Source organism: Motacilla alba, chromosome 2, assembly GCF_015832195.1.
Source record: "Motacilla alba alba isolate MOTALB_02 chromosome 2, Motacilla_alba_V1.0_pri, whole genome shotgun sequence".
In the NCBI taxonomy this organism is placed as follows: Eukaryota; Metazoa; Chordata; class Aves; order Passeriformes; family Motacillidae; genus Motacilla; species Motacilla alba.
Window position 1 is genome coordinate 58,647,882 of NC_052017.1, and position 26,071 is coordinate 58,673,952.

General features: G+C 44.1%; 1 protein-coding gene across 6 annotated transcripts in view; it reads right to left on the bottom strand.

Annotated features, from left to right (window-relative positions):
* NFATC1 (nuclear factor of activated T cells 1) overlaps nucleotides 1–26,071 on the bottom strand; it is a 111,217-nt gene that overhangs the window by 67,788 nt on the left and 17,358 nt on the right. For all 6 annotated transcript variants that reach the window (XM_038126015.1, XM_038126022.1, XM_038126033.1 and 3 more), the window contains exon 3: nucleotides 23,671–23,830. In XM_038126015.1, coding sequence (XP_037981943.1) covers nucleotides 23,671–23,830 — 160 coding nt within the window. The remainder of the gene's footprint in view (nucleotides 1–23,670; nucleotides 23,831–26,071) is intronic.

The following is a 26,071-nucleotide window of genomic DNA, read 5'->3' on the forward strand; positions in this document are numbered from 1 at the left end:
TATTGGTACAATAAAAAGGTGCACTCACAAAATGTCTCATTATCCTAAAGGACCTGAGGCATTTTAGATGGGAGAACTTTCGAGTACTCCTGCTACATCCACAGAAAACTTTGCATAAATTCTGCTGCAGTGCTCAGCAGAAAAACACAATGAACTTGACGTTCCTTCACAGTACAGAGGGGTGCAAAACCGACAGAGTTTGCAGATAGAAAGGACACAGCTCACCCATCCCCATGCTTCCTTGGACATCCCTCATGCAGCAGCAGTCTGCTGCTTGTGACCTCATTAGCTGATTTTTATGCTGGTAAATACCTTCTGGGACAGCATGGAGACAGATCACATATACATGATTAGCAGCTCACCATGTGTGTCAAATTCTTGTTATAATCACACAAAAATCTCATTGAATCTCTTGGGCCTGGGTTGAACCTCATCCACATTACAGTGACTGCTCTGATGACAACAAGAGTTATTTCTGCCACAGGATGCAGAGGAAGCAGAGCCTGACCTCATCCACGCCACCTCCTGTAGAAGCTACTCATGGTTCCAGCTGCTGTGGAGTCCCCAGACAACGTCCCACTTGTGGCTGCCACCTGACATTGGGAAATGAGTCTCACAAAAACAGTTATCTTACAGTGGTTAGTGGTGAAGCTTTGTCCTAAGGGAAGGGAAGATGTAGCAACTATAGGAGAGAGGAACATGGGCAAGGGGCACTGTCCCAGGAGATGCCCCACCCCAGAGCAAACCTGCTCACTTTGTTGTAGGTTTAGGTTCCACTGTGAATGGCTCATGTGGATTTGGGCATGAGTTATTCCCCATCACTGAATATGGAAACTCAAAACTTATCATAATTTGGTGAGGAGCAGCACTAGTTTTAAGGTAGCTGCAAGTTCAAAGCTAAATAAAGCTGAAAACAAGTGCTGAAACCCATGTATCAAATGCTGCTTATATTTGTATTTTGTCTCTCCTTAAATTTTTGCCTCTCTTTTGTATTTTCACTCTCCTTAAATCTTACAAAGCAATTTCATATTATCTCTCTAGGGTATTTTACCATCTGATAGCAGGAATGCTATTAAAAACAAAGATCTTGAATCACTTTTACTCCTTGAGCCCAGCGAAATTGTGGTGGGTGCTAACAGGCCCAAAGCCCTCCCTCCACTATCAAACATGGTGAGTGGCAACAGCAACTCATAGTGGCAAAGTTTCAGGTACCACAGTGACCAATGCATGAGGAAGGGAGGACAATGAGCCTAGACACATCTTCCATCGCCAATCGGGCACACCGTAAATTTTTCACCCCACACTTTGGTCAGAACGGCAAAGAGAACAGAAGCATTTTTGTTTAATTTGGTGCAGTAATTTTTATATCCTTACCTAAGGCACATGAATGCTGGAAGGATGCAGGGATAGGAGGAAGAGAAGGCTCATTTCTAGCTTTTCTACACTATTTTATCAGCTATGCATTCCTGAGACATCATATGAAGGCAGCTCAGTGCCAGGAGGTTGTGATATGATACGATAATGATATTATATGATTGATATGAAGATTCCGTGCCAGAATTGTAAAATTGGAAACACATTAGCAGCAGTTTGAAAATCTGCACTATCAGCAAAACAACAGAGAGAGAGAAAAGCGGAGCCGTGCCTGTACGCTGCCTTCTGTAGGATGCCATGGGCTGTGAACCTCCCTCCAGCTCCACATGGAGCACCCACTCCTATGGCCCCTGACACACACATCAGCACTATGCTGCAAAAAGAGGGATTCCTGGCTTTCTCCCCCAGGGACAGACATGCAGCTTGAGCTGCAGGTGGGTGATCACAGGTGTGCTCCTGGTACAGTCAGTGGCCACAGGGAAGCCACTGTCCTACTCATCACCACCCTCTTCCCCCCCCACCATGACAGCCTGGCTGCTCATTAATTCCAACAGTGTGTGTAAGCAGTGGTGGTGGAGTGACCTGGATTTGACCCAAGCTGATCTTCCCTGCCTCACCACTTCCAGACCCTCAGCAGCAAAGCTTAGGTAAGGGAGGAGACACAAGGTATCCCAGGGTATTTTTGGTCAAGACCAGCACGTGGGTTTGCAGGGGGAAAAGTAAGACAGTGTGACATGCCAGGCAAATAAATTTCTATGCATTGCCAGCGGTCACTTCTCCAAGTCGTCATGGAGGATGCTTTTTATGGAGAGTGTAAAATTAAAACAAACACATATTGAGTTACAAGGACGTTTAAAATGTAAAAATAGACTAGCGAGTAACTCAAACTTCAATTCAGCAAAAGCAAAATCGCACACCAAGGTACCCATATGTTTTACTGAATACGGGCAAAGAGGACCAAAAATGTTGGTCTTGCATTGGGTTCTGCTATTTTAGGCTTTATTTTTAAATCTGAACTTGCCTGGTGCCATAGTTTGTAACCCACTGCTGAGCCTCAGCTTGCGCTTTTCCCACAGGTTTCCTACCAGGAGGCAATTAAACACCCATAGTCCTCATCTTTGCACACCTGCCTTCCCATGAAAAGTGTTCACAAGCTGGAAAATAAATAATGATATCTCAGTTGCATGTTTTGCATTGTTTTTTAAGGTTTGTAATTGTCAAGCTAAATTTATGTTTGCTTTTTTTAAAGGCCCTCTCTTAGAGCAGAGCCATACTTTATTTTGGATCTGTTACCCAAAGTCACTTACTCCCTGACTTAGAAAGTGCCAGACACATCCAGAAAGACTCATGTAATTGCTATATGCTCGATTTTGCTGCCCTCGAAATAAGAAAAATTCACAGTCACGTCACTGTAAGTTTTGTGTCGTATTCTGTGTTAGGAAGCATCTGATCTCTAATTTGTATTTCCTTTTGAGCTTTACCCATTGCATCATATTATTTACTTTTATATTATGTCACATAATCGTGTATGCCAACAGAAGCAATAAAAGAAAGCGATGCAAGGATTAACATTTAAAGGAGCACATATTGTGAATGACTTATTTTAGACTATGCACCCAGTGCATTATTTCCGTGACAGATAGTGCTGAGCCTCGGAAACTCTGCTGAGCTGCAGATGTCTGGTGAATGGGCAAGATCCTGCTTACTGTCAGCTGGGTGCAATAAGAATATTCCACAGTTCCCTCAAAACATGGAAGACAGGCTCAACAGTGAGGAGCAGTGGCAGTAAAAGCACAGTTGTGGGACTTCAGGCTGTTAGGTTTGCCAGCAGTCAAAGGGAATATCAAACAAGATCAATGTAAAATGTGATGGGAAAAAAGGGTGACTGAGCATTTTTCTTGGTGAGGAAAGATCTCACACGTTCATATCCATGCATATTTTCCATGTATGCTCTGGGGTACTGTACTAGTTGGAAGAGCGATTCAGTTTCCTGGCGTGCAACATGGGATGCATGCGTCAGACACCCTATTTTTATCTTTTTCTCTGTGTAACACAGTCCAAAGCTCCTAATAACTCAGCGGTTGAGTATGGGTGACAAAGGTGCTCTCAGCTACAGCATTCATAATAAAGGACGTGTCTTTCCTACCAAGCATGCTTTCCTTGGCAATACATAGATCCAAGTGGAAAGAGGTGTACTTTCCCCTGCTGTGAAACTGTAAAAAGAATTAGCTGCAAAAAAAGGACCAGGAGCGCAATGTTTCTGAATGAGTTTCCCTTCCCAAATAAAGGCAGTGATACAGCAGTCACCTGGTTTGGTACAAAGGAAAGATGCAGGAAAAACTTAAATATGCAGATAAGAACTGTGAGGCCAAGTGTTTGGTTTTGAAATGAAAGTAGGTCATATTCTCTTGCTCTGACCAAACACTGACTACTCTGCTCTTGTTCTCTTTGAGCAACACTGTTAAAAATACTTGAACTCATCTCAAATGACATTTTCATTTTTATTGTCTGAAGCTGCTAAGATCAAAATCAGACTTAATTGCAGGCCTATTACACACTCCTCTAATTCTATCAAAAGCGATGCAGTCACTGGTAATTAACACTAGAACAGGACTGATCACAGCTAAGCTCTTCGTCACCTCACATCGTCTTATGCAAGAGCAAAGGGAAAAGGCTGCACCGGCTGAGCCACTGCATCAAGCCTTCCCTGGGATTCCTACACCTTTCCGTCATCGCTTTCCCAGCACTATCTCCCACCAACATGTCTCAATTCTCACCAGTAGGCTGCTGCTCATCTCAGTGCAGGGTGCCAAAGCAAACCCCAGCCTTTCCCCAAGGAGATGCACTGCGGCTGGATGTTTTCATGTGTCCAGATGCTGTGGCACTGAAAATCGGGAATCTTCCTCTGGTGGCCAGTGAAGTGTAAGGGAAACAGGGCTGTCACCCCTCACATTCATGAACAAGGTACTACCTGATTCAGTCCTACAGCTATGACAACCTCCGGTTTATCACAGACATGAGCATACTAAGGCTGCCTGGATTCCAAATGTGCTCCTGGTATACATCTATTAAACCTGCCAATTGGAAATGAACAGACTTGGAAAACGATGAGCAGAAGGAGATGAGGTGTTTCGAACATAAGCACTAGGAAAAAAAAAAAAAAAAAAGGCAAAACCTCCCCAAACCTTCCTACAGTCCCTAAATTTTGAGGAAATTTTGCAAACGCCACATCCAATAACTCATACACTATTTCAGCTTCAGTGGTTATTCTACAGTCAGTGAGGAAAACCTCTATTATTTAAGCCATGGCATTTATTTTAAGAAAAGCACTTGAAATATTCTGCACGTTCCCTTTCCAAGTGCTTTAAGCTTTTGGCATGCCCAAGCATCTGTTGAAATGCTCAGAAAGCTACCTGTCATAACAAGGAAGCCTCTGTCTGGAGTGGCTCCTGGAGGCCACCGAAAGAATGGTCCTGTTCTCACGGGACACACCAGCCAGGTACACCCTCTGCACCACCCATGAGATCAGTCAGGAAGAAAGGGAGCTATCCTGTGTAATAACTTTCAAGTGTACTTAGTGGGAGTTTGGGGAAAGGACTGCAAAAACCCTACAGTGGTGCATTCCTCCAGACCCGGACTCTTTTGCAAATATATTAAACGAGCATTGGGGTATAATTTAGGGCTTAGCCTGTCCCAATGCATTAAAGGCTGAGCTCATGCTAATAACAAAGCAGGGCATGACCAGGGACTTAGTATGCACTCTCAAAACCAGTCAGCAGCTACGCTTGAGATTCTTGAGGCCCGTAGGGGCTGACTCCTTAATGATAATGATGTGCCAAAAAATGCCACAGGGAACATCCATATCAGCAATACCTCTTCTGTGTGTTTTTCTTGCATGTTTTTTTTTTTTATGTTTAGTATATAATAAAGACAACAATCCATTTCATGCCTCTAAAAATACAAAGAACAATAACTACTTACCAGACCATGTAACTGATGACCTTACAGCAGGTACCACAGTGCTTATGCTCAGCAATGCCTTACACATCTATCTGTCCCATTTGCATTCCCAGAACTGTTCAAGGAATACCCGAGTCAGTCTGGTGAGAATCATCAGGGAGATTAACAACTCAGTCTGGTGTAAGGGGGCTTCTTTTCCCTTTATCCCCATCAATGTTTTCGAAAGCAATGCTTCAAAAAAGGTCAAACATAATAAAAGCTATAAAATAGGAATGTTTTAAAGTTAAGACAAGTGCTGCTTGTCTCTTTAAGCTAGAGCTTTGGAGCTACACACTAAATAGCTTTATTGCTTTTCAAGCAGCAGGCATTTTTTTTTCAGGAACTGCACACGATGAATGATAAAATGAAACAAACTGTCATGTTTTAAATGTGTACCTAATATACAGCCTCGATAAAATACCATCAGTGAATGCTGAGCGTCCTGGTTTTTTAAAACCAAATCAAAGATGTAGCTGTTTAATCTACAAAGAAAGTGCACAAACATTCTGGGTATTGATTTCAGCAGTTAGCACTGAGCACGCATAAAAGTAGTGTTGTGAATCTGATTTTCAAGAAAAAGAATTACTTTCGGCTCCCACACAGGAGCACTGGAAGACGTAAGCCACTGCATCATGGGTTTGAACGGCAGGAGGGAAAAGCTGATCTTGCGGGCAGTGACTGTCATGTGAAGCGCAGGCACAGGGGGTGAGGTCAGGAGACCAGGGCATCTATTCTGGTGTGCACTGCAGAGATCCTGCCTGGCCTCTGCCTGGGCAGCCAGCGAGCTGCCCTGCCACCATGCCCCCAGATGAAAATGCCCAGAAACCTGCTGCTGAAGCCTCTGGGAGCCAGCAACCTACGCCTCTGGGAAAAAGAGTCAGAAAAAGACTGCCCTGTTCGTTGCAAAATTCCCTAAGACCTATTCCGACCTGGTTAGGCCCTCAATTCTTTTGCTGGGGGAGGTCTGAGAAAAAAACACACCTCAGATGCCCTGAGGCGGGGGACTGTAGCATCTCTCCTCTCAAGCTCCTCTCACAAATCCCAGGTGCCATGGGAACCAGTTTATGGAACTGCCCTTGACCTCTCTGCTCCAGAGGGAAGCTGGGCAGTCCTCCTGCGTATCAGGGGTGCATGCTGAAGAGCAGCAGCAGGGCACAAGCAGGCAGCTGTATCCTGAGCTGCCAAGCACAAGCCAGGCAGGGGCTGGCAGCCCCTACTCTGGGGATTCAGGTCCCCACAGGACAAGGAGCAAGCAGCACTGGCAGTGCCAATGAGGCAGACAGGCAGCACTGACAGAGCACCAGCAAACCACTGAGGCACTTGTCTTGCTCAGCGCGTCGCAGAATCCCGGTCTCTTTTTAGCTGTTTCTCTCCACCTTCAAGCTCACACTCTGCAGGTGTACACGTTTCAGTCCCTGCCATACCACCCATGTGCCCCATGCTTTTTCCAGATGTCTAGAGGCCTGCTTTCGTGTACCTAGGACTGAGCGAGGCACATCATCCTGACCAGGAAAATCTTCCCTTTGCCAGCAGCCAGGCAAGCAAGAAGGGGTGCCGGTTTTTGGATGACATGCACAGCTCAGCTCCAGACTCTTTGTCGGTGACTATTTCGGTGCTAAATTTGGTCTGCTTGGACATTCCTGTGAGAGGACAAGCCAAAAAATGGGAGCATCTTATTCGAAACAGCAGAGCAAACAGACTTAAGAATGAAAAAATGAAATATAGTAAAACACAACAACCTCTCAAAAAACAACCAAACAGAAAATACAACACTTCCTCAGGAGCTGAGACAACCCTCTGACTGTGACAGATTTTGCTGTACTGCATCTGATGCCATTAAACAAAAAAAGAGAATAAATTATGCTCTGTGCAATGAAGCATGTTACTACCCCATAGTCTCACTTACTTAATGTAAAATTGTAACATGAATTCCTACAGATTTTTGTGCTACTTTCAGGATTTAGTGTTTCTGAAAGTGATTTTCCTTGGATTTACTCAAACTCTGTTTTAAGATCCAAATGCAGTCAGAGCTGGTCCACAAATAAAAATAAGATGGCTTTCTCCTGCAAGGGGCCAACCCTGGGCCAAGGACTAGAGCTGGATGGGAGAGCAGTGAATGGAAACAGCAGGACTGTGTTTTATGTGGCACTTTCTAGTGCTGCCACTTGGACCTTAACTCAACAGAGCAGCAAAAGAGCAGCTGTTCACATCATGATGAATAAAGATCTATATAAAACTTCCAGCTGCAAATACGCTGAGGAATTATTAATCTTAATGTAATAGAGATGCTGTACACTCAATCACTGGCTCACAAGTAATTTCAGTCTCTATCCAGGGAAAAACAGCCTTCGTGGCTGCTGGCTCTCAGCACAGCCATGAAATCTCCTTGTTTAAACAGCCGCAAGACACTGCTCCCTATTTCTAGGAAGGATTTTCCTCCTAGAAAATACACGTACCTAAAAACCAACCCATATCACACTCTTCTTAAAACTGTTAGAATTACAAGAGAGATGCCCATCAGAAAAGGAGTTACTAATGGAATGGATTTGTAAGTCCTGGGCACCTTATTCACTGGAACACCAAGAAATCATTACTGCTCTCATGACACCTTCTACCACAAGACTATAGAAATGTTCTTCTAATCCTTGCTGCCTCATCACTCTCCAAGGATTATAAATCCAGGTCTGGGGGTAAATCCAACACAGCAGTGTCCTCACTGAAACTACCCAACCCCTCGCTCTAGAAACTCTAGAAACTCAGTAGAGTAGAAGCTCTGTTGAGTTTCTACTCAAAACATTTGCCTTCAGCATCCGTCACGGCTTTCAGTTTGGACAGTCATACCCATGGCCATGCATGGGTTAAAAAAAATTATCACAAGAGCCCTAAAGAAGGAATTTATTACACATTCTTAGGCAGATACCCTGGACAAGCTCATACTTGTGAGCCTGCCTTTCGCCATGCTGCTGACGCACCGCTCGCACCCAGCACGCTCCCGTTTGTGGTGAGCACAGGCTGGCCCGGGATCCTCGGGCGTGTGTCAGGTGCCGTCAGCACGATGTCCTTCACCACTGCCCATCCCAGCCATGCTACAGCACCACTTCCAGCATCCCTCGGTGACTCCTCCAATCCGAGACACACCCTCAATGCCACGTTTTAACTCAGTGGCTCATGAATGCTTCAGCAACTGCATGACTTTGAATTCTCACCCTTGTGAATTTAACGACAGTGGGGCCCCCATCTGCTCACAAGAGTTATCTGATTAAAGGCCAATGGTTTTGAGGTGCATGTCAAGATAAACACTGGCTCGTGTGGGACAGAGACAACACAGTTTCAGGCATAAAATTTTTGGAGTTCAGAGACACCAGTGAGACAATACTAAACTAGAAATGGCTGCCTTTTTACTCAATTTTAACTTCTCTCCAAATGACATTTATTTAAACTGCTACTGAAGACAGAAAGCTGGGGCTATGTTTAAAGGCTTTATCTCTGTAAATATTTGGAGAGCTATAAATACTGAGCCATATTCATAATACGAATATTGCACTTACTGTTCTGTTGCCATGAAAATTTCTACAGATAGACTTCCAATTCTTAATTTCTCCGATTTGCCAAGTACTTGTTTAAAAAGACAAAAAAAATCTGATGTGAGACTTTTTGCTATTTAATTAGCCAATGGAGTCAAAAGCCACAGCACAGAGAAGGAACTAAACACCCAAGGGCGGAGGCAGATAAAGCACGTAGTGCAGTAGCATGGTATACAGCTGTATGCCCCAAGTGAGACTTATTATAATCAGACAGTCCATGAATCAAGCCCCGACTGCCTTCTGTGTTTGGAGAAAGGAGGGAGCGGGAAGGGAGGCTGGCTGAAGGTCTGAAATAAACCTCCTCGCTTCTTCTGAAAGTCACAAGAATACTGATGGCTTCCAGCTTTCACAGTACTTCTGTCCATTTTTAGCTGTGGCTCTTTTTTTTTTTTAATTTTTATGTAGGACTGAATTAAAAGAAGGAAAACATTTCAAGGCATTTTATAAAAGTGCTGAGCAAAGATGAATCAGATGAAGGTGCAGTGAGCTGGGCATGGAGTGATCGAGTTCCTATCTCCAGCACCACCAGAGAGTTTTTTGATTTATCAGAGATCATGATTTGATTAGAGCAGAAAAAAAAATCATAACAACTTTTTACATTATTTCCAGACTTCTTTGCCTAATCAGTCTGCGCTTCAACCTCCTCACGAAACAAAGACAGTAATCACATTGCCAGGAGACCACTCCTGGTCCTACTCCACTTCCCCAAACCACCTTTGATTCACCTGGTGCTACAGCTCTGATTATGCTGCAGTTTTATCTGAGAGCATGTCTTCCATGGAAAGCATCCACATGCAGCAATAAAAATAGGTCAGGTATATCTTATAACTTGGATTCAAGGTTTTGACCTTCAGAATAGTCTGATTAAACTATGAGAAATATAGAGAGATTGGATTCCATACTGTAAGTTGCTTGAGGGTGATGCCATTGGTTGATGTCAATTCTTTTTTTTAATGAAAAAAAATCCAAAAACCAAATGGATGGAATAGACAAGACTGACCAATGAGCATACTATGAGGCACTCTGCCACCAGTGCTACAATGAACTGAAAGGCTTGAGAGCTCCAACTGCAAGTAAAAAGGCATGAAAGATTTCTAAAACTTTCTCAACATACAGGGACTATTTTCAATCAATCATTCTAAATATTGTCACGTTGAGTAACAATATTTAGCAACAGCTGTTGCACTAGAATTTCTGACTTGAATACTGGCAGGCTAACACCACAACCCTGCTTAAAGCCAGTAAGACAGCCAAGTAAAATGCTGCAAATATTAATAGCAGAACTTGCCAATAAAAGCCTTATAGAGTAGCTTATCTGCTGCTGCAAATGGATGAGACCCTGCTGCAGTTGGTGGAGCAGGATGTCAGTGCATGACCGGGAACTGAGGAGGATGGTGAGGGTAACAGTGTCTCCTTTGAAGGGAGCTATAATGAGGAGGTGATGGCGACCAGAATCTGTGTTTTTACACCCAAACCAAGATTGTGTCTCTATCAACCTGCTGACTTCAAACATGAGGCTCTAGTATGAGTTAAGGTCCAAGCCAGAGACAGAAATGCCAAGGTCTTAAAAGGCACTGCTTCTCCCAGCCATACTCCAGCTGTACCTGGGTATGCAGCCTAAGAAGTACATCTCAGTCTTGGCAAACTGGTAAGACCTTAAAGCCTGCTAAGCACATTTAGAAACAATTGTACACAACACATTCAGTCAAAGGAAAAAGGGAAAAGCCAGGTGATTCATGCCACCTTACTTTTAACACATACAGGCTGGACAACAACAGGGTCTAGTCACCTCGGCTGCCATCACAGCCAGCAAAACAAGACAGGCACTCTGAAGGTGTGACTTACCCAAGCAGCTTCAGATGTTCACATCAGAATAAAATTATTAGCTCACTAAACTCTATGCTGACAAACCTTCCCCTGATTACAGAGAGAAACCAAGGCAATTAGCTCAGCAGCAGACATGTAACAAACCCTGAAATGTGGACTTGCCCCTGTCACTTGCCCAGGCCACAGTTCAAAGCATGAGTGTCCCACAGTCCCTGGGCAGTGCTGTGAAGCACACATGCTTTATCCTAAGAGACATGGAGCAGATCTCTTGGGAAAAGGCCCCCGCAGAGGCAGAGCCCACTATAGACACAACCCTCTGCAGCAACTTCACCAGAAGGCATTTCTGTTCGGGCAGCCACCCACAGCTTTCCACAGCAGAGGTACAAGACCATCCCCTTGGACAGTGGTACTTTGCAGCCCTTTCCTCTCCCAGAGGGAAAGATCAAAGTCAGCTCCCCCACAGCTTAAATTCAGTGCTTTGGCTTTTCCACTCTGACTTTGGGGGCCTGCTTTAGCCTGGTCCTGGAGTCAGCCTCAGCACAGGTTGGGCACAAGGTGGTCATGGCCAGAAGGCAGACACTTGACCAGCTCTCTCTGCAGCCTCCCTCCCTGCTGTGCCTGTGATGGGACTAAACACCCCTCCCTGCCTCAGAAGGATGTCACAAAGCAGCAGCTCATTTCCCTGCAAAGACTGCAGCAACCCCCCTAGTCCCAACAGTGCTCCCAAACTCTGCTCTGGAGCACACAGAAGTGTGGAAGTTCTGGAACACCACCACACACAGTTTCAATGGCCTTGCTGTTCTTATTGTTCCAAAATTGGATGGCATGTTTAAATCATAATAAAAATAGAATCCTGAGCCCTATTCCTGCTAGTGACCACTTCTTACATTCAATTCAAATGTGTATTACACACCTTTTTCTACTACAAAAAGGGAAAAGAGAATTTAATAATAATTGGAGAATCCAAGGGCCAAATGTCATCATTTTTTTCTTTATCTTTACTCAAACTGGAGAAAGAAGAATGCTTTTACTCACCAGACCATTTTCCTGCAAACATCCGCTATTACAGATAGGCTTCCAGATTAACACTGCCCTGCGATTAGAGCAACTACCCCTGTAACATCTATTTGAGCTAAGAGTTTCAGAGATTTCATTTAGGACAGCAAAACTGCAGAGCCATTGCCCAGCTCCACTATTTTCACTGCACTGTCTTGTTCTTTGCAAAGCCTCTCCATCCTGCTTCTATCTCAGCTGGGGCTCTTGCAGCCAGTAATGGGGCTGTGCAAGTTCACATATTTTAAGGTTTTCCTGAAAACTGTGAGAGATTAGAAAATGAGGCTTTGATGTATTCAGGACATGTGCTTGAGATTACTTGTGTACCTAGATGCTAGCACATGTGCCTGCAAGTTTTGGTCTAAATTTGTTTGTCCTTGGAAACTCAAGTTTGCAGCTGTGGGTGGAGTCTGTGTACAAGTCTACAATGTATGCCAGTTTGTGGTCAATAACACTCTATAACCCGTATTCAGTAACAAGATTTGAGTCCGTATTGAAGAATAATATATCACTGCAGAGTAAGAGCTACAGCACATAAAGCCCACATAATGAAAACAGTATCACTGCAAAAGAGGTGGTTGAAAATTAATTTGAAACTAATTTAGAAAATTATTTCAGGATTATTAAGGATTGATTAAAAAAATACCATCTAGAATTCTTTCTTTTTGTAACTGCGTAGTCTGAGCAATTTTATGAGTTCTTGCACCTACGGGTGAGATTTGCATATTTTATGTAGCTTTTAAAAAAATTCTGATATGACAGATACTATCTAAATATTCTTGTATATATAAACAAGACTGATCCATGCTACACTGTGTTACAGCCAGACTAAATACTCTTCACTGAAGAGGAGGTGTTACAAGATCTTAATATGGAGTGCTGCAAGAGAAGGCAGGATTTTTTGGGGGTTTTGCCTTTTTTTGAAGAAGTGATATCTTCTGTGGACTTCTCTAAGATGAAAAACCAAACTGACCCATACCAGTTACGCTTCTTCAGCACTTCACAACTTTTAGACATGCTATTCCTGCTCAAGTCAGTAAGAGTTTTACAGCTAAATCTACCCCTTCACGCTTTGTCAATTTTCTCTGGTGATTTTGTCCTAGAAATACAGACACTTGGTACATACAAGTGGGACTATATTAAAACCCACAGCAGGTAGAAAATAATGCAGCCCAGGGAAGTTTTGTTTTTGACTCTCCTCATAATCAAAGCTATGCACAAAGCACAATGAGGCACAGTAAATAAAGACATTTCACACAGACAAGCACGAAAATCTTCCAAAACAAAGAAAATTAAATTATCTTTCAACTAAAGAACACACTGCAATGAAAGACTAAATGAGCAGTTCTAATTAAAACCATGCTGTGAATCTCCTACTTTCCACCACCACAAAAAATCAGCTAGTATTTGTGCATGTACAGCCACCCTCCAAAACCAGTCAAGCAGCTTTCCATCCAAACAATGCAAGACATGGCAACTCGGAGCTGCGAAACATATTGAAATTATTTCCATAGCAATCATAACAACAAGACATAAGGCCAGGATATGAAGGGAGAGGGGCTGGCAGCAGGAGCTCAGCCCTTCACTGGCCCCGGTGCTTCCTGCTGGTACCCGGCACGCTGCTGGGAGCACCCGCGCAGCATCCATCCCTCTGCCCTACATCCATTCCTCTGCCCCACATCCATCCTCTTGCCCCGTGGCTGCATCCTGTGCCCTGCTGCTCTGTGCATCATTGCTCGCCTTTGCAATGCTTGGTCTCATCCAAAACAGGCACTGGCATCCCTTCCCTGACCATGCTCAGGAGCAAAGTGCTACACCCTGGCGGGGGCATGCAGGAGAGCCAAGGCGCTGCTAGTCCTAGCCACCAGTGAACACAAGCAGCACCGTGCAAGCCCCGCTCGAGCTTCTTTATCCTGACACGTTGCAACCATCTGAGACTCAGGTTGCAGCACTAAACCAAGCAGCTGCCTCAGGTGAAAACGCTAAGATGGGGATGAAAAGTCGGGACTAAGCCCCTATGCGTGAGCTGCACCGGGGCTTCATGCACAGCTCATCTCTGAACAGCTCTCCAGAAACGAAACATGATCTCTCTCCCACCCCACTCCCTTCTAGCTATTTATCTGTTTGTGCAGTCACGATGTGCTGCGGGCTTCCCAGGCGAGCCACTGTCCTTCCGTGGGCAGAAAGCTGAGGGGACAGGATCGTGTGGCTTATTAAGCACAGCAAGTGTGGGCATCCATGGCCTGCGCAGAATATGCATGCTGATACTGCTGTTTTCACTCTGGCACAGGGACAGCAAGCAGATAAATAGAGTAGACTTCACTGAACAGTCTAAATTGAGACTTAGATGGCATGAAGAAAGATACGGTTTGCCCAAAGACAGAGGAAAGTAATGGGAAGATTTTGCACAGTGATGAAGAGCTTGGCTCCAGTATCATCACGCCTGACTTGCTATCAAGACATCCAGTAAAAGCTTCAGAGACTTCATGACCATTAGATGTGGACACGCACAATCGTGAGGCAGTCATCCTGAGGGATCCCAAAATCACAGAGACTGAAGACAGAGGAAAAGGAGGATCCAGTTAATAGCTATCACCTGAAAACCATCAAAAGGAAGTAGCAATGTACAAGGAATCTGCAACTGATGCCCAAAAAGCATCAGATTTTTAAAAGGGAAAACCTAGTACGTCTCCTGAAAAGCAGCAAAGAGGCCTGCAAGAACAGAATGCAGCTACTGCAACTTGCTCCACTTTATCATGCTATTTTTGGGCAGTTCACAGCCCCACACACTCACGCCTGACACCCAATCTCTTTTAACACCCGTGGCAAGGCAGCAAAAATGTCTTACGCCAGATTTTGCAGCCGAGTAACCTGAGTGGCAATACATTGCACAATTAATTGCCAGTTAATCGATGTATTCTTGCTTGATAGAAAGCTTAAGTACATATTCAACATTTCATCTGACTTTAGGAAAGTTTAAGGACGTATTTAAGTACTTGGTTTCACTGTAACAGATCACTTTGCTCCACCTCAAACATTTATTCCCCTTCTCAGTACACAGAACTGGACCAGCGGTATTTCTAAATTAGCAGGATTGCAAGTGGCAAGGAAGCTGCTCTCTTTCTCAGGAGGACTGTGGGTTTTCACCAGGATTCACATTTGGCTGTAACACCACATTATCAGTGTCTCAAAGAGCAAAACTCATTGAGGGAGACTCCAAAGTCTGTAACTCCCCAAAATGTACCCACGCTGTGCCTGCAAGTGCTGTTTACTGCATTTGAAACCTAGGCAGCAGACTTTTAAATCCCAGTGTGCATAACGTCTGCATGCAAACCAAAAGCAGGAGTTCCTCTGCTTTATTGGGTATTGAAACATTAAAAACAGGTGTTTAAAAAGTGCATTACAAATCTGTCTGCAACCTATATTATTTTTACCACGTGCAAGTAAACTGATCACTAGCATGTTTCAACTGTTTCAGTGAAAATATGCAACTCCTGCTAAATTATTTCTTAAACATGTGGAGGGAGGAGAAAGTTTATTTGATTTCACTGCACTGACAGCATGCAAGAAATTTTATTTCTGTGTATGTATACAGCAGATGCTGTAATGGATCATCTCCCTTTCACGGCATGTATCAAAGCAGATCTCAAGCTATTCTTCACAAGGAAAGAAATTATAAACCCCTGCTCATAAAGGAAGATGCAATGCACTTTGAGAGAGCAACTGAGTAATTGGACACCACATTTTCCACTGATTCAGCCTATTAGTTGAAATAATGACTAATTAATATGGAAAATCTATATTATAACAATATATACTGATATTCCAGATCACAAAGTGTGCTACAGATGTAATTTTTTACTCTTCTTACATATAAAAATTAGAAAGTATAAAACCAGAAATTCAATTGGAGTTAGGTTGGTGTGAAAGGGATCTGAAATATGAACTGGCCCCCAGTATATCTTGGTACAGAATGCAGGCAATATAATTTTCATGATATATGTTTTATGTAATTTGGAGTACCAAGAAAAAAAATCGTTTGCCCTGAGATATTACTTTTAGGAACAGAGGACAGATGTCTAGTTCCCAAAGCAGACTTGTAAAAAATTAATCGCCTGCCTCATGCAGGTTAGCAGTATTTGGCAGGTAGGTTAGCTCAGCTCATAATGAAGCATCTGGCTTCTAGTAAAGTTGCATTTTAATTTTAACTGTGTTTCATTTCAGATTTTGGGTACATGTTAATGTGCAATGATCTGGCAAGTCTGGAGCAGATTTGCTGATGGGTAACTTTGGTGTAGGTCTTCTCAACTGCAACCAAAACTAAGTCAAGTGACAACTGTGGTTCATGCCCAAAACACAGCCTCACATATCACCTGAACCTCCATGAAAAGCTATTTTAAATCCACTTGTCAACACCTCACCCATCCAGTCTTATTGTCTCAAAAATGGCTAAACTAAGAGTCAGCAAAGCCCTAAGCATGTGCTTGAATTAAGCAGGCTATGCTGTCTGACTTCAGGAGTGCCCCAATATGGCTTTGAATGTAATTTGGTTTGAGTTTGGGGTTTTGTTGGGTTTTCTTTTTTTTTTCATTTGAGGTCTGCAAGCAAAAGATCTATCCAGGTTGTATTTTTCCTTAGAAAAAAGGGTAGCCATTTCTAGCACTACTGGTAGTCTCTGCCTTCTGATTCTGTGACAGCGCAGGAGACATGGCATCTGCAACTTTTAGCAAGAGTGATGCAATATTAATCACAGAACAAAAAGGATGGAATGGGCAAGAAAAGGTATCACACTCTAACAGTCAAGGATGAGTCCTGATTCCTCGCTGAAAAGTAGTAACGCCCATTTTAGAGGTACGCTTCCAAAATTATGATGAATTGCCCTTTTAGACCACATGCAGAAAAAACCCTCTGTCCACAATGAAAACAGTTCACCCAGTCAAAAGGATGCAGCACAAGGCCTGAGGAAAAGTAAATCAGAGAGGAATCAGAGAGGACTGCTACACTTGTGTTCTGCCTTTCTTGACCTTGCAGAGACTTCTATCACACTGGTTGTAGACACTCGGGGTGCATGGGCTGCTGGTTACAAAAACCAGACTGACAGGGAAGGAGAAAGGATGGTTCTGTGAGCAGCACTGAAGGTAAAGATGATTCCTCTGCTTCCCCTCTAATCTAGAAGGTCTTTGCCATATCAACTGCCCCCAGAGGCCAGCTAGAAGATAGCCCACACAGTGATAGCAATGCCACTGACTCCCTTACTGCAAAGAAGAAGATGGAAAGGAAACCAGGAGAAGCCAATGAAAAGGACAGTTGGGAGCTGATGTCATCACCCCCTTTCCCAAGGGAATGGAGACAGCACCAGCAGAGGAATGTGAAGGTTTTCCATCCTCTCCTCCCTCAACTTTGCCTGCAGCCACTGTCCAAACTGAAGGCAAAGCTAAGGCTGAAGCCTTCAGGCTGGAAAGCCAGATTGAACATCTCAGCATCCTAACAGCCGGGATATGTACTGCAGCGTCCATCATGCTGAGCGTGGGCGAGGTATCATTTTTAACAGAGAGCAGAGTGCATCCCCCAAGCACTGGCTGATGGAAACTTCATTTTTCATTTGTAAAAGGCCGTTGCACCAAACAGCAGAGGCCTGTCCCCAGGATGGCTCATAAATCAGAACTGAAGTTGCATTTTCAGGGTCATGAAATCTTCTCCAGCTGACAGCAGCACACTTTCCAGGACAGCTCCCTTCTGGACTTACCCCTCCTCAGGGAGGCCACAAGCTAGTGATACAGCTGCGCTTGTGGAGCTACTCAGTGGGACCAACTTCATGTGAACCCCAAAAATAAGAAACTTTCTCCTTTCCAAAATACACTCTCCTAATTAAAAAAACACCCAACAACTGTGATGAAAAGCGTTCAATGGGCATTCTTCCATTTGCTGGATTTATAGAAGCAATAGCAGCCTTAAAACATCTGCCAAATCATTCTACTTTTCAGTTTTGATTATCTGTCTGCTAGTTTGAGGTTTTGCTTTAACTATACAGATGCAAGAAGTGAGAAAGCCATTCAGCTCAAATTTACTCTTAAGAAGTACCGGCTGTCTAAAACAAGGCTATAAAGTGTAGGTTCCCTGTCTGGTTTGTTGTGTGATTGCATGGCTTTGTGCTATGAATTGCAACCTGGCTAACAGGTGCTTGCCAATGTCTTTATATGCCCACCATAAGGAAGGATTATATTTCCATCTGAACAAAAGGGTGATGCTGCCTTCTAAAAAGAAGCTAAGAGCAGCACAAAGAGGAAGTCCACTGTGGTATGATGAGTTGAATCACTGCTTACTAATGAGAATATGCCCTCTGCTCTGCCCTGATATACTCAGAGAGGAAAGGGGGAAGCAGCTAACACTATTTTTTCCACATCTTCTCCTCTTGCTCAGGTGTCAGATGGCCATGAGCTGGACCCACAAGGGACTGTTTTTTCTTTCTAATTCCCTTGACTCACTCAGCAATGGTGGCTGTTCTGTTGTTTAAAACAAACTTGCAGCAGTGGAGACCCCTACCAAGAAAAGCACTTACAAACACATTGCAGGTCCCATATAATGGGACTTGCCATGGGTTCACTCTTGTTGTGCAGCACCACAGCACTGCTGCAAAGAACTTGGCCTGTTCTGTCTGGAAGAGCCTTCCTCTTGGCTTCCTTATACCTTCATCTTCTTTCTATCATCAGTGGTGAACACCTGTTTCAAATCTTTTCCTTGAGCTCTTCAGTTCTCTCTTGTTCCCATCTAGCCTTCTGGTTATCACAGGACTGTCTGACCTCGTGCTGTTGGCTGTGTGTGAAGCCAGGGTATGAGAGGTGCTGATGAGAATGAGATGGCCCCTAAAGTTACACTGCTTTGTCAACGAGGCTTTCTATTCCCCAAGGGGTTTGCAAAAGATATTCATTGCTTATAGGTCTGAAGATGAATGGGCTCTGGCAGATAGCTGTGGTGGCCAGCACCTGCACCGGCACTTTGTGCTTGTTAACCGAAAGCAACAAAACCAACTGATCCATGAGAAGTGAACAATAAGACACTCTGTGTGTTGCTGAAGTGCACAAATCACTCAGGGGCATGTTAGTGCCTAATTATGGTGATGTGAAGGTATACAAAAAATACCGAGGCAGTGATTGCCATAGAGGAGAGTCTGACACTTGTTAGTCATAAGGGGATTTAAAAATCCCAGTGTATGCCTCAAGGCCTTTGAAAATCAGACCTGAAATGCCAACTTGAGATCTTGTCAAGAAAGGACACAGGTGATTCTTGAGCGAATCTCCTAGCATAAACAACATTTTGACTACGTAAATCAGCAGACAAATCATTGTGTTTTGCCTGTAAAATGAGGGCGTTCTGACAATTCAGCTCTGCACAGGCTCAGATGAAATTTTGTGTTGGAGAACAGGAGCCAAACACAACCTCTACCCTCTCACTCAAAGAGGTACAGTGAAAGACAAGGCAGCATTCACTGTATATTCCATAATAATTTTTCAAGAGGAAAACAAAATCTGGATAGCACTGGTTACTTAGATAAAAAGGAAAACCTCTACAACTCATTTTCTTTCCTTTTTCTAACCAATTTACCTACTTCATGTCAGTAGTGATCTTGAAGAGAATTCATGGCATATTTCATGTCAAAAAGTTTAATAATAGTCATGGCTTTTAAAAGTGCTTACTAGACTACTCCGTGCATTTGAATATTTTCTTTCACTGTTGAATACAATCTGCTACGGGAGTACATCATGCTCTTTAATTAAACATTCTTGAGTATTTGGATTTTATCTCATAGATACACCACACCCTGCTTGTAAAAATTCCATCTCAGGCAGTCAAAGTGCTTGACTTATTTCAAAGATGAGTTATTAATTAAAATATCCACAGACCATGTATTTATAATCTGGTGCCATCCCTCCCTGGAGAGCTGAAACCTTTATCTGCTGCATTACTTACCTGCAGTTGAAACAGAGCCATGACTGGCTAGAATGCAAACCCCCATCTTGTGCAACTCCTCACCACTACTCTCAAAATGAAGAATTGTGAGATAGGTCCAAACAGAGGACATTTGTAAGGTATTCTGGATGTAAACCCCTTGAATTAAATTCACCTCACTTAAAACATGTCTGTAGCTATGTAATGCTGTGGGTTTCCTAACTAACCCATTCACTTCATTCTGCTTTGTTTGAAAAATCCTCACCCAAGCCACAAACTCTTGAGAAGGAGTAGGTGCCAGCAGGATGGGAACAGACAGAATTTTGCTCCTCAGAGTGGTCCCAGGTTTAACGGTCACCTGACACAATACGCAGCTTCCCCGTGCCTGGTGCCAGCCAGGGCACCGTCCCTGTTCTGACTCAGAGGTGGGAGTACTCCAGTCTAAAATGACCAAAGGCAACAGCAACTCGCAAAATACTTCCCCAAGCCAAGGGGTGAAAGCCAGTGCCAGCCGTGAGCTCACCAGCACCGCTCCCCAGCACCACTCGCTTGCCAATCCTCTGCGGCATTTTTAGCTTGCCAGGCGCGCCGGCTCATCCTACTCTCCAAACATTTAGCAATCAGGAACAGCGATAGCTTGGAGCTGCCATGGCAGCCAAACACCCAAACAGGCAAAAGCAAAATGTGAGAGAGAGGAATATTGTGTTACCAGGATCATGAGCAACTTGAAGCTCTCCGAACCGCATCATTTCTAAGTGCAGTGGGGAAGGTGCAGCCATTCCGCGGAAGAAAATCCACGGGAAATCCTGCCGGCTGAAATATGCCTGACAGATGGCACACGGGGGCTTCCAGTGAGCAAGTCCCATACATGATTCAGAGATGATAAGGAGCAAGTGGTAGACACAACTGTTGCCACAGGCAGCCCCCAGCATGCACTAGGCTTGCCTTTGCATGGGTCAGTATGAGCTCTTCAGGCAGCCTGCCATGCTCAGCTCTGCCGGCCCCTCCCTGTGCTCAGGCTTGGGAGAGAAAAGCAATCTCATAGAGCGGTGGCATTGCGCACAGTGCCAGCTCCTCAGCTGTACATGGGGCCCTCTCCAGCTACACAGAAAAGTCACCACTCTGGAGAGCCAAGGAAAAAATTGGCCCCCAAGCTGGGTTTTTTTGTCATAACTATGAGAGACTCCTGCCCTCCTATGCTACTGCTCTCCTCATCCAGTATGCTTGCCTCAGAAACCTTCGCTCTTAAGACATTCCACCTCCTAAAAGAAGAGATGGATAAGCAGCAAGGAAGCTAATGTTGCCTGGGAAAAATAGGTAAACCTGCTTTGGCTGCAGAGAAAGCAACCTCCTGGCAATTTTGCTTGGGAACCATGCCATGAACAGTGGATGTTTCTTGGATTTACTTCTCCTCTGCCTTAGCATGCCCAACAGATTTGTGGAAGTATTAATATGAGAACATCTCCTACTTTGGGAAGCAAGAAAGCAAGATGCCAATGAGAGAGGGTTTGAAACAAAGAGAGAAAAACTGAGAGAGGAGAGAGACCTCATCTATATTATCCTCTTGTTGAAGATAAAGGGGGAAGAGCTTTAACAATAGCAGAATGAAAGCAAGTTTCCCCAAAGTACCAACATAAGAAAGACCTGATGGTCAACATGGGAAAAATGTAACAGAAAAGGGTAGTACAAGAGGTCAAAGCAGTTTTATGAGCGTTTTCCCTGAGTTAACAGAATAGAAAACATCAGAAATATTAAAGAGTAAAAAGCTTGATCCAAAATCTCTCTCCTGAAGACACTCAGATTCTGTTTGAGCTTACATCTGGGTTTGAACTTCAAAACCTGGGCTCCTTTCTGTGTAACCCAGTGGGATGAATCAAACCTGTTCTGAACAGCTGGACCATCTGGAAACCTGTTGATGCTTCAGAGATGCACTTTTCAGGTTGTGCCAGTCACCAATTTAACAGAAAATACTCCCTAGATTTCCTTCTCTTCCATTTATTTATACATACATTTGTTTTTTGGGTACTTCTTTATTTGTAAATACTTACTATTTGTCTTACAAAAATTATTTATAAACACCTCTTTTCTTTTTGGAAGTACTTTTAATCCATCCATCTATTCAACTCTGGTCTAAGTCAGAGCTTTTATGCATTTCTTCAAACAGATAACTGGCCACAATGGCAATGTCAGTGCAGAAAAGTTTTTTCTGCATCTCTTTATGTTTCTGTTCTTTTTGGAGAAACAGATGTTTCGGTTGTAGTAAAGGGACTGAAAAATACATTAATCCTTATTAAGCTGGTAGAGCCAATTGACAGGGCTGGGACTGTCTGCTTCCTCCTCTCTTCCTTCATGGCCTTCTGTAATTTCCTCTCCTCTCCCCTCCTCTCTTCTGACACTTGTTTGTGTTTGGAAGCAGCATGCTCCCTCCTGACTGACTGGGACAGGGGATAAGAGAGGAAATGTCTGGACACATTTAGTCCAATTAAATGTTGGCATCACATTCAGTCTTTCCAAAATGCACGTAAGAAACTTTAAGGGCCAAGTCAGCCATTGCAAATTGATACCTCCCCATTTGCATTTCCTTGCATCAAGCCACAAACAGAGTAGGCATTAATTGTAAACAAGCACGTTTGCCACATGCCCCTCTTTAGTATCATTCACAAATGTTCTGCTAAAACCTTTCAACTTCCAGCAGACAGCTTCCATAATCCCATGTCACTGACAAGTTCTGGCAGAGCTAAAGTGTGTTTGCTGCTGACAACTCCCCTCACTTTCCTCTTCCAGCTGTGGCAGCAGCACACATTTACACAGCAGCATTCTCTGCCCAGCGTCATCCCAGCCTCCCACCGTTCCTTCCACAGACGTGTTTGCTAACAGGGGCTTACAGTAAATAAACAAACATGCACAGCCCTGCACGTGTGGTCCGTACATCATCTTGAGCCATCTGGGCTTTCAACAAGCCACTGCTCCGGCAGCACGGCTTGTGGCACAAGCCCAAGCTGTGCGAGCATGGCAGCAGTGCCCTGGCATCCATGGGTCCTGTGGCATCCAGGCAGTGATAAAACCTGGGCTCTGCTGCACAGAGGGTCAGAGCCCTGATGGGTAGCACTGGGAGTTTAACTGCTGGGTGAGAAAGCAACAGCTGAGGAAGGACAGGCATCGTCTCCCACTCTCTCCCACTACTTTTTCTTTTTTTGTTTTAAACAACCAAATCTTGTTCTTCCTACTCTTGAGCAAAGTCCTTCAAAAATTAATGAGACTACTCATATAAATGAATTAAGGATCAGTTTAGAGTGTAATTGAATTAAATGCTTTATACAGAGTAACTAAAGAGCTTGGTGGAATTCATGAAACTAGATTCAGATCTCAGATGCTTTCCAGAGCAGCTGGAAGGGTTTTAGAAACTGAACAGAAGAAACTATAAAAGCCTTTGCTCAGAACTCACTGCAACACCCAAACCAGTGACATACTTCTATATCACTGCTACAGCTCTGCACTCCAACATGCATTCACAGACCTGATTAGATTCAACTGCCAGTTAGGGACTAAATGTACTGAGGCACATCCCCAGCTGATTTCAGTATAAACTGCATGTCTGGAGTGTGACTGCAGAAGTAGGTCCACGGTCACCACTGAACAGCTGAACACTTGCTGAGCCCTAAACAGAGAGAGCAGCAATCCACCCTGTCTTCACATTGCTCTTGCATTGTTTTCACCAAAGGCTCGGTCCACCCAGTTTAAAATGCAGTCTAAGGAGTGGTCACATGCAGGAATTTCTGAGGACAGGGAAAATCTCCCATTACTTTTTTGGTTTTAGAGAAGAAATGGCACTTGCCACAGAGCACTGAGATAAACAACCTGAGCTGCTGGTTACATGGCCTGGTACCTGCACAATGGGGTGGCCCCCCGCAGATGCTTTCACAGCCCCTCGACTGCCTTCTGTCTCGTAATGAGCTCGGTGGTGGGACTTCGGCTGCACTTCGATGCGTAGTTCATAAGGTCCTGAGTGAGATGGCAGCTGCCAATCCAGAGCAGGCAGGGATGGGCTGCAATGGAGAGGAAAACGGATTAAAAATTAACATCAAGTACCCTATCACAAACCACAAGCAGCCAGCACTATTACTTTAGACACCGCATCTCGCAGTTCATCCTTCACCATCTTACAGTTAAAATTTAATCGATAATGTCATGACATAAGTAATTTAGAAGGTATCGGCTATTTCAGGAAGATTTATGGGTCGAGCATACCTGTTGGCCCAGATGGTATCTGATTAGTATCCAAAAGTGAAAATTTTTAAGACACAGATTACAAATATCATTTATATTAACTCTCAAAGCAAAACAAAAAAAGGCAGAAAGACACGGGGGAGTTTTAGGAAGACGATTTCTGCTGTGAAAGTGAATGCCAAACTAGTTTGGCATTTTATGAATCTAACGGGTTTCAACAAATCTGCTCTGTTTACAGCGGGTGGAAAGAAGAAAGAAAAGCTATTTCCCTGCTTCACTCCCAACACAAAGTCTGAGAGCCTCGAAGCAAAGCTGATCTCTTTTGGGTTAATGCACTGCAAAGGAGAAAGCTCTAAAGTATGGATCCTATTGATGGTGATGAGCAAGCCTGCAGAACATGCAGCTCACTCTTCTGGCTCAACACTGACTCTGCAATTAACTAAAATACTAAAATACTAAGCATCTATTACCATCAAGCAGCCTGACAGCATGCAATGGTGGGGAAGCGAGACTCTTAGAAATCCTCTTTCAGTATAAAACCACACTTGAAAATAGCTGGGAGACCTCTAAGAAATGCCAAGTTGATGCTTTGAAAGAAAAGAAACAAGGACAGTAGAAACAGCAGCCCTGAGACAGACTTACTAATCTTAAAATTGAAGCAATAAGCTTTACAATTAAAACACTAATTTCACATCCACTCTATATTCTTTCCTTTGGTGAATTTTCTTCACTGAGTGTCTTTCAAAAGTCTTGCAAGTAGTTAAACAGCCCAACTGCAACACACTCCCCTGGCCTTTTATGTGAAACTTTATTACTTCTCCCATCAGCCTGGAGAAGATAAAGAGCAAGCAGAAAATCGTGGCCCTTTGTAGGTGCCATGGGCCAGGGCTCCCTGGCACTGTGAGAGGACTTGTGCCACCACAGCCTGCAGGTAATGGCTCACCAGTTCTCCCCAGTCAGCAAGGAGGCTGGGAACTGGGGATTTACTGGATCCTTGCCTCACTGCTGCAGCCCAGGAGCAAGGACAGTCTGAGCAGCAGGGATCACAGCTGAAATCTTTCCTTTTCCTGTGAGCTGCCTGAAGGGGAAAGGATGTGCAAGAACTTCCACACTGGATGCATATACTACAAACACATGTTCTGCTGGAGGCTGGATACTCCATGTTATACTCCACATCCCAGTGATGCACACTCGGAGCACTTGTGTATTCTACAGGCACTACAGCTCTCAGCAGCCCTGCTGGCTCCACTGCAGGACAAGACTTCTACCACATGCATGGGCACTTTTTTTGCTTTGCCTTTTGGGTTTTTGTGAGTGCTTACCCATTCCCGTATCACGAGCATATTGAACTCACATCTGTTACCTACGGCCTGTGCGTATATGCACTGCTGAGAGTTCAGGTGGTGCTAAGTTCCCCTACACTATCCTTCTTCATTTTTTACAAGTCTGAGCCACATATCTGCATGCCTATGGACACACACTATACACATTACAGGGGTCAGCTGGAGCCACAAAGTCCCATCCTGGGTGAGAACCAGGATCACCTTTGCTCCCTGGGCACCTCCTGCTACTCCAGGACAGCTCAGTAGCAAGTTGCAGGCTCCAAACATCAAGGTATTCTGTTCTCCAGCCTTCAGGACATGAATTGAGCCAAATAACAGAGAGAAAGAGAAGTACCCATACCTGCTCACCCTAAGTGGAAGCTTATCTAAAAGAAAGTTGTCTCTGCAGGTTCTGAGCTTCCATGAACATCTGGAGTCAGGAGAAGCCAGGGAGGCACCTTCTCCACCAGCAAGATCCTGCCAGGGACAAACTCTGAATTTTCCTTCTGCCCCTCCATACATGGAAGCCCCTGCCTCAGCTACAGGCAGGATGTTGCACCTTCTGAGCTCCTGTGCAAGCCTTTCCCCCAAAATGGCCAGGGCCCACTCTGGAGGTGAGGGGAAGCTCTTCTGCTACTACACACTCATACAAGGAACGAGGAGACAGCGGAAAATTGCAGACAGATGGCCAATGTATGTAGCCACTGCTCTTTGCCTAGCACTTTAGGTACACATATT